Below are 9,572 nucleotides of genomic sequence, written 5' to 3'. Positions count from 1 at the left end.
TTTTGTTTTGTCTTAGAGGCTTGTATTTGAAAGAGAAAATCTTGTATAAGTTGTTTTAACTTCAAATTCTATTTTGTCTGTATATATAGCTAGCCGGCTTAAACTCCGCGAGCCGTATCTAGATTCTCTTGATATTATACTATTATCTTATGTTATATTATCTCTGTTTCTTGTGCATTAAGTTAGTAGCTTCGTTAGTAGGTTTTGTGCTTTTTAAATTCTGTTTTTGAGTTATATCCTTCATCAGGCTTCTAGATTATATTAATTCTTTCTATATATTATATGTATGAGCTTAGAATTATCGTAACCTTTGATTAACTTTTGCTTTACAGTGCGAGGTAAAGTTTAGGCTAATTAGGGTGTTACATTTTGGAAGCAAGGATTGAAGATATTGGACTTCCTGTGACAGAAATAATTATTAAAGAAGACACACACAAAGAGACCAGTACTCCACACTTGAATGACTGTGCTGGGGACTCCCTTATTGAAGAACCTATTGACCAACAAGGGAGACATGATCTCAATAAAGAGATTGAAGAGTACATCGCTGACGATGCATCGGAACCAAGTGTAGTAGAAACAACGCCGATTTCTGATCTACCACTAGTCACGATAGATGTTCCACTTGGTCGGGGTCACCGCATGAAGATACCCTCAGTCAGGTTGTGCGATTTTGTCTCTGCTGCTATGATACCAATAGTCCCTACCAACCAACCTCCCTCTCCATCAAAATCCTCAGGTGTGCCGTATCCTATACAAAATTTTGTGAATTATAATTCCTTTTCCAAACAACACCGCAGTTTTCTTGCCTCTCTCCAGACAGAGCAGGAGCCTTTATTTTTCTCTCAAGCAGTTAGAGATGAGCATTGGCACGAAGCAATGTCCCAAGAAATTCATGCACTTCAACTCACTGACACTTGGAAGCTCACAACCCTTCCTCCAGGAAAGAAAGCACATTGGTGTAAGTGGGTTTATAAAATTAAATACAACTTTGACGGTATAATAGAGATGTTCAAAGCAAGACTGGTAATTTTGGAAAATAATCAAGTGAAAGGCTTGGATTACAATGAAACATTTTCTCCAGTGGTAAAGATGGTAATAATTCGCACAACACTCGTAGTGGCAGCAGCCCAGGATTGGGAACTCCACCAAATGGATGTCCACAATGCATTTCTTCATGGAGAACTTGATGAGGACGTTTACATGAAGCTTTCCCCTAGTTTTCATGTGTCTCAACAAGGAGTGGTTTGTAAACTTCAGAAATCTCTCTACGGACTGCGATAAGCTCCATGATGCTGGTTTGCAAAACTTTCATCTGCTTTCTTTCAATATGGTTTCAAGCAATCCCCAAAGGACCATTCCTTGTTTAGCCTTCGCCACAATAGCGTGCAGTTGGTAGTTTTGGTATATGTTGATGACCTTGTCATTGCAAAAAATGATGGTGCTGCAATTCAACGTTTCAAAGAGTATTTACACACATATTTTCACATGAAAGATTTAGGCCGACTGAAATACTTCTTAGGAGTTGAGGTTGCCAGATCTCCAACTGAAATTTTTCTGTGCCAAAGAAAATATGCTTTGAACATAATCACTGAAACAGTACTTCTGGGTGCTAAGCCTGTAGCAACACTGTGCGAAGAGAATCATCGACTGGGGTCAGCTACAGGTTCTCTTTTATCTGATCCTAGCATATATCGTCGACTTGTTGAAAAACTGATTTATTTGTGTTTTACTCGGCCTGATCTGGCCTACAGTGTTCACATGTTATCCCAGTTCATGCAAAATCCACGCATCGAACACTGGCAAGCTGCTTTGCGTGTTGTACGCTATTTAAAGGGACATTCTGGACAAGTAATTCTTCTCCCATGAGAGAATGATTTGCGACTCTATGGATGGTGTGACTCTGATTGAGCTAGTTGTCCACTCACTCGCAAGTCAATCATAGGCTGGTTCATCCAGCTTGGTAACTCACCAATATCTTGGAAGACTCCGAAACAATAGACAGTGTTTGCCTCCTCTGCTAAGACTAAATATCGTTCAATAGCTCAGACAACAAAAGAATTGAAGTGGATTAAAGATATACTCTCCTCTCTATACGTGCCTTATCATGTCCCCATTCGTCTCTATTGCTGCAGTCAAGTAGCTTTTCACATTGCTAAAAATCCAGTTTTTCATGAACGCACAAAGCACATTGAAGTAGATTGTCATCTTGTTTGGGATGATATCATGCACCAACGCCTCCTTCTATCTTATGTCCCACTCAAATTCAGTTGGTCGACCTTTTTACTAAAATAAAGTGAAATTGAAAGTTGGAAATAAAATGCTTGACAAAAAAGAATTAAGATAAACAACGTAAGGCGGAATAATGAGAAGGAAAAGAATTAAAATAAATAAAGATCGTAATTGAAGCAAGTAAATTGTAGCTTAAAATAAATGAATGAAATAAATTAAAATATCGAAAAAGGTATGGAAAATAATAAAATAAAGTAAAATAGAAATTTAAAATAATGAAAATAAAATGAACAAAAAAAATAAGAAAATTGACTCCTAACACTTACGTGCACTTGCACTCCATAGATTTCTTTGTTATCAGCGTGACTTTGGATTTTGTAGAGTTTTATGTAATGTTGTAATATCCAAATTGAAATCCCCTTTTTTACTTTTACTTTTCTTCTATTTCTAGAACACAAGGATAGATTTGCAGAGCGTTTTTCCTCTTCCCACGATCTAGCTTCCTCCTATTTCTCAGACCACGACATTGTCTTAACTATAAAGATTTTTGACTCCCAAATTTAACGTTCCACGTCTTCTCTTATCTTGGTCTTCAAGTCCAACGTTCCATAAAGTGCTTCTGGATGAGACCTTTGTGAAATTATTGGATTTTGATTTTTAGAAGTCACTGACTCGACTCCTTCTAGGATAAGTCGAACCCTTATGCTAGTACTTTTTTGGAACAACTCATGTCATGATACTTTGACTTACATTTTTGTGGAACAACCCACATGTTATGACATTTCGACTTACACATTGTCAACTTACCTTTAAATCAAATGATCATGATCGAACTATCTGAACTATCGAAATTTTGTGCTAACACTAATAAATTAAATTTAATACCTATTATTACTTAGTTGAATTAAAAAGTAATGAAAATACAATTAACATCTATATTAAAACTATAATAATAACAGTGTCCAATTATAAATATTAAGTGTATACTATTTGGTGTACTTAAACATGATTAATAGTATTTTTGTCACTGTTACTCTATTTCATATATCCTCTCAAATAAATTGCCTAAAATATTTTTAAATATGATCAACTTTAATATATCAGCATCTACTTATTATATATACTTTTTAATATATGATTTATAAAAATTCATTGACAGTTTTATGTTATATATTTTTTATTTTTATTATAAATTATTTTTTTAAATTTTTTTTAGTTATCTTCAAACACAAAAAACTAAAGAAAACTTTAAAATTGTGTCCTATGACACTATCTTTTTAAAAGTATCAGCAAATAAATAGATAATTTGATCTCTAAATAATACTACAACAAATAAATTTATATTATATAAAATAATTTGATCTCTAAATAATACTACAACACATAAATTTATATTATATAATTAATTTATCGATGTACATTTTAAATCTAGTTAATTTGATTATCATTAGAATGAATTATTTTATGATTTCTCTAAAGAATGAAGCAAGGCATAACAGTTTAGAGTTTATGGAAGCTTTATTAGACCTGCTTGTATTTAAAAATTAATTATGTATAATTAGTAGCTACAAACGCTAGTTAATTAGAATAAATTTTTTATTCTTCAATCACTTATATATAAAAACCGAACCTCTCTCATTCATTACTTGATGAAATAAAATCATTTTTCTACTCTCTAAAATCACTAGTTTAACATGGTATCAGAAGAAATTTTCTAACCATACCTCTTACTTCCGTTCTCAACACCACTTCTTCTATCCTCTTCAAGTTTCTTCCAGAATCTTTCTTTTTCCTTTTTTGCTACCAATTTCTGCATCAATAGCGGACCCTTTCTTTCTCATTTCGGCTGATCAATCCAGTTTGGTGTTAGTAATACATTAACTTATGGAGGAAAACTATTATTCTTGGAGCTATGCCATGAAGAAAGTCCTAAATGAGAAATGTAAACTCGGTTTCGTTACTGGAATTGTTCTCTGACCTGATCCTGCGCTCGATCTAAAGCAATTTGAGACTTGGCAATGTGTCAATGATGTGGTAAGTATCTGAATTTTAAATTCTGTGTCCAAAAAAATTGCTATCTCGCTAGTGTTTGTTGATTCTATTGAAGAGAACTTATTCTAACTAACGTTTATAACTACTAAGTATACATAATTAATTATAAATACAAGCGAATCTAATAGGATTTGGTAGATTTAGAGTGATAAAGGTGACTATAGATTACATTAAATCATAAACATTTATTTACCATATACACGAGCGGTTATAGTGTCAAATTTGACAGTAGTGGTATTAATTCATCATTTTATTAAGTAAGTCCCTACACTACTAAAAAAAGATATTCTGACTATTGTTTTCAAAAATTAATCTTAGAGACATAAATAATTTAATTGAGATATTAGGGGCCACTTTAAAATTTTAGTCGTTGTTTTTTTAGATAAATACAAATATCGAAAAGTTATTTGTTCATTTGCCCAAATACAAATAAACTATTGGATCATTTGACCTACTTTCATAGCAAATTATATTTAATAATATAAATATAAATAATATTATAAAAAATATTATAAATAATAACACCAAAGCTAGATGAGCATAAATGGAATACTACACTCAGTGGCAGAGTTTGAAAAGATTGTTTATTGAAATCTAAGTCTAAAATGTTAATATTTAAAATAAAAAATAATTAAATAAATAAAAAAGTAAAAATTGATTCCACAAATTTAATATAAAAATGTAAATTTTAAATCAATTAAACTCCATTTGTACTTTTAAAATAATACTACTAATTCTTTTATAAAAACTTTGAAAGGGCTCCATTGTCAAAGCTAAATTTCTCCCCTACTACACTTATATTAGGAGAGGAGAAAGTATAAAATGAATAATAATTACCAAAAAGTTAGAAAGTATAATCACTGAAGTTGAAATGCTTCCTTTGTCTTTTCTTATCAGCCCTTCAATGATGGGATAATTCACAACAATGACATAACAAGGAAGCAATAGCTGCATGAACATGCTGTTCCAATTTCCAACTGAAGCCACTCTATAGATTCCCCCAAAGAAGCAACTCATGTTGAAGATTATGATTGCAACCATTGGAACAAGGAACATTTTTGATGTCCTGAAATCATACTTGTCCATTTGGTACAACATGGTTTGTTCATGATCCTCCACTTTGTTGGTCGGCATGAAACTACCCTCTCTTAGACCAAGTTTTTTGAGTGTTGCATCCAACAATCCATAGAAGTGGCATGTGACTGATTTCATCATCCATATCCTTTGTTCTATTATCCACTTTCTGAATGTTCCTCCAGTTGTGAGGACTTCAACTAAGTGTTTTGTTAGAGATGATAGGAAGATGAACAGAAAAATGAAGAAAAATGGGTCTGAGACCTGACACACAAAATAAAGCATTAGAGTCATCATGTGACAATATGTGAAGCAAATATAACAAGTGAATGTTGAATTCAATCTCTAAAGTTACCTTAGGGCAGAGGGAAAATCCATATAGTAGACAAAGTTGAGGGACAATGGCAAAACACCAAAGAGGCAAGCAATAAAGAGGGAAATATGTAAGCTCAGCAACACAAAGGCTTTGAAGTAGGGACATCCTTAGAGGTCCATATATAAGAGGGCAGAACCTGCTTGAACCAATGTCAAGTAGACCAGAACCCCATCTTGTTCCTTGAATTAGCAATTCATTCAGGTTAGTTGTACTGTTTCCAAGGAACTGTGGCTTAGATGGATCACAAAAAACTGAATTCCAACCATTGCAATTCAGCATGAATCCAGTGTGAACATCTTCACATACAGTACCATACAAGAATCCAATCTGCAATAAGGAATAAGCACATTGAAAGGCATTGTGTTAATGAAAAAAAAAATCATAGATATTCTTAATCTTTATTACCTCTTGACCCCATTTAGTGTTAGTTTCATAGTTACATGAAGCCAAAAGTAGCGTCTCTTCATCAGGTAAAGCTTTCCCGTCATTCATCAAATCAGGAGTGAAATTCTGTTGTTTTAAGGATTTGATTAACTTGTTGGATGTGCCAAATTGTTGTTGGGGTTCAAGTTCAGTGCCTAACAATGAGTATGCAGTTATGATACTCATATCTAAAGCAAAAACAACTGAATAATTTCATCATGTTCTGTACCTTTGATTGTGTAATTTCCATATAGAGCTTCCCTTTTCATATAGAATCCTGTGCCAGACAACACAGGCCCCTTAAGTCCATCCATACCTTGCCATAGAACCTAAGTTATGGGAAAAGAAACTTAGTAAATGCTACTTTTTTGAAGATGTAGATATGTATTTGGTATGCTCTACTTTACTTTGTATGCTGATCTGTGCTGACTATCATATATATCATTCTTGCTTATGTTGTGAAATTTCTGTGGGAATTGCACATATGCAAGGGAAGGTGATAGCTTTGGATCAAGGTGGAAACACAGTGCTTGTCGCACTGAATCCGGCTCGCTGCAGAACATGTCACAGTCCAGCACTAGAATGTATGGAGAATTGCTCATCACGGCAGAGATGCGATACTGCAACATGACAAAGTAAATGCAAATATCAAGGCTCTTGCTCATACTTGTGAATGGTTTGAGTTTAAGAATTTTGTTTTGTTCCAAGAAAATGCCTTGAATAATGAATAAATTTAGAGATGTAGAGAATTTTACAAGTGCATTGAGTGCTCCAGCTTTGAAATGGTGAGGATGAGAAGGCTTTTTCTCGCGGGAAACGTATACAAGACTAGGCAAATTCACAGGCTCTATTTCATCTCTGCTATCTTCTTGTATCACCTGCCAAAAACATACCTGATTTTCTTATCATATGACTGAAATTCATTGTAAACACCATCCAGCACCTCAGAGAAAATTACTGTGCTCTCTATATGTAACACAAACATTGCAAAGGCCAAATTAAAGCAGTAGTTTGGTTCAAGCACTTATATTAATCAAGTCCACAGGTTTGAATTTGATTCATCTGAACTATAATTGAACAAATAGAGCCTACCAAGCTTTGAATTTAGCTAATTAAACCATAATCAAGCTACTTTTTAGAAGAAAATACTCATACTATACCTCAATGATAGATGCATGATTTTGACTTGTTATGCCAGTAGCATCTCCAGAGTGAACCTCATCTTCTCTAAATCTTAACATGTCTTCTTTGAAAACCTCATACTTTTCCTGAAGAGAACCATATAAATGAAGCATTGGTCAATGGTCATAGAATCCAAAAAACATTTCATAGAAAGTTAACTTCAACATCTGATATATACAGAGTAAAGCATGTTCCTAACTTTCACAATTTTCTTCAAAACTATACCTAATATTTAATTTCATTCAATTTTGTCCCTGATATTTTTTATTTGTGTTGAAGCTGCGTCTCAACGTTTTCAATTTTGAACGTTCAGGGGTAGTTTTGACTTAAATAAAAAACGTTAAAATGAAATTAAACGTCAAAAATATTTTTGAATAAAAAATCACAAACTTTAGGATCAAATTTTTCCATATATATATTAAAATAAATAAAATCTTCCACCTTGATCATTTTCCTGTGTGCAACAAACTCCATATCCCCGCCAAAATCATCATCACTCTCTTGAGAAGAAAAGTAAGCTTTGGGGCATCTACACCTTATTCTGTATCTTGTGCAGAAGGGAATCCACCACCTTGCAAACAAGTTGTAAAAGTACAAACATGTGTTAAACAAATTATAAGCATACATGAACAAAATTGAAGAATTTGTAGGTAGAAAACATACAGATGAAGCTTATCTGGAGGGTAATCAAGTGCCATGGCTGATAACAAAATGTTCATGACATCAATAGTAGGCTCCTTAGTAGGATCTGCAGTGCATATGAACACATCAATATGAGGAAGCTTTTGATCTTCGGGTAGCCTTTGAGGGAACACAGTTCTTGAAATTGGGTTCCATCTATATGCTTGGCCTAGTATCCAAATGAAGGAGAGAATGATCTCAGATAAAAATACAAGAATCCAGGGTAACAATAATGGTGGTGTTGCTCTAGATTGAAAGAAGTAACAGAGTCTGTAATAGAATAAGAAGCACAAAGCAATAGAGTGGAGAAGCATGTGTAGCCTATTGGTGAAGATCATAGGCTTGTTGACATGGGAGATATTCAGAGGAAGAGTAGTAGTTTCCTCCATATTGGAATTCATGTATTTGCTCTTCAAATTTTCAACTGGTTTTGCAGATCATAGCTGATATGTGCTTCTCCTAGAAAAATGATACAATTTAGAAGTTAGAACATGGTGATGATGATGATCAAAACTAGTACTATGTAGTTTACTGTTAAGATGGACTATTCTTCCCTCAGAAAAGTCCAAAATAGATTTTTGTTGGAGAATGTTGTCATGATGCAGAAAATTATGTCCAGAACAAGTCAGAGTCAAGGGAAAAAAATCATATCATAGTTAAAGCCTTAAAGGTGTGTATTGACGCGAATGCTAGTGCGTTCCATGCTTCATTTCATAGGAGATTTGAATTTAAATGATCACGAGAAATATTCAAAACTAAATAAAAAGAATATCTAAAACGACTAAATAGTCAAATTAGTTTTTGAAAATTTTTTTTAATCAAAATTAATTATGTTAATTCTTCTATTATTTCTATTGCTAACGATGTCAGAGTTTATTGATGTAGTACGTTAAATAATATTATAACATATACTTAGTAGTCCTAATTGACAGTTAACATGATTAGTTTATGAAACTAAATCAAATCAATCTAAATTGAAGGATTCTAATGCTTTAAGTTTTTCTCTCAATTATGTTTTGATTTGATTTAATTTCATAAACTTATTATATTAATAGTCAATTAAGACTTCTAAATGTGTATTGTAGTGTCACTTAATATATTATATTAGCAAATTTTGATACCATCAACAAAAAAATGATGAAAGGATTAACATAACTAATTTAAAATCTTTAAAAAATGAATTTAATTAAAAAAATCTTTCAAGGACCCATTTGAAGAACGAGTGATTTTTCAGAAACTAATTTAACCATTTACTCCATCCAAAATCTAAAAAAAAAACATTTAAAACTAAATGAAAATGAACATCCAAAATCATTGTAAAACGAATATACAAAACCTAATAAAAAGAAACAGCAGAACCGTAACAAAAAAACATCCAAAGCCTAATAAAAAAGAGATATCCAAAATCATTTTAAAAAAATCCAAAACATAGCAAAGCGACGCATTAAAAAATATTGAAAAAAAACATCTGAAAACTAAGAGAAAAAACATTTAAAACTATTAATAAAGTCATCCAAAACCCAAAAAGAAGAACCGTCTAAAACATAAGAAA

The 9,572-nt window shown here is 32.7% G+C and overlaps 1 protein-coding gene across 1 annotated transcript; it reads right to left on the bottom strand.

The window, feature by feature from the left end:
- Window positions 1–4,992: 4,992 nt before the first annotated feature.
- Window positions 4,993–8,641, bottom strand: LOC107466405 (cellulose synthase-like protein G2). The gene is given in 9 exon segments (XM_021130801.2): window positions 4,993–5,622; window positions 5,714–6,061; window positions 6,140–6,312; window positions 6,387–6,486; window positions 6,565–6,777; window positions 6,913–7,035; window positions 7,318–7,425; window positions 7,781–7,992; window positions 7,995–8,641. Coding segments are annotated over 9 exon segments (2,247 nt in total). The 5' UTR covers window positions 8,422–8,641; the 3' UTR covers window positions 4,993–5,079.
- Between the last annotated feature and the right edge of the window lie 931 nt (window positions 8,642–9,572).

This window comes from Arachis duranensis, chromosome 9, assembly GCF_000817695.3.
Source record: "Arachis duranensis cultivar V14167 chromosome 9, aradu.V14167.gnm2.J7QH, whole genome shotgun sequence".
Lineage (NCBI taxonomy): Eukaryota > Viridiplantae > Streptophyta > Magnoliopsida > Fabales > Fabaceae > Arachis > Arachis duranensis.
The sequence above is the reverse complement of the archived record's forward strand: the minus strand, read 5'-3'. Positions and strand labels throughout refer to the sequence as shown.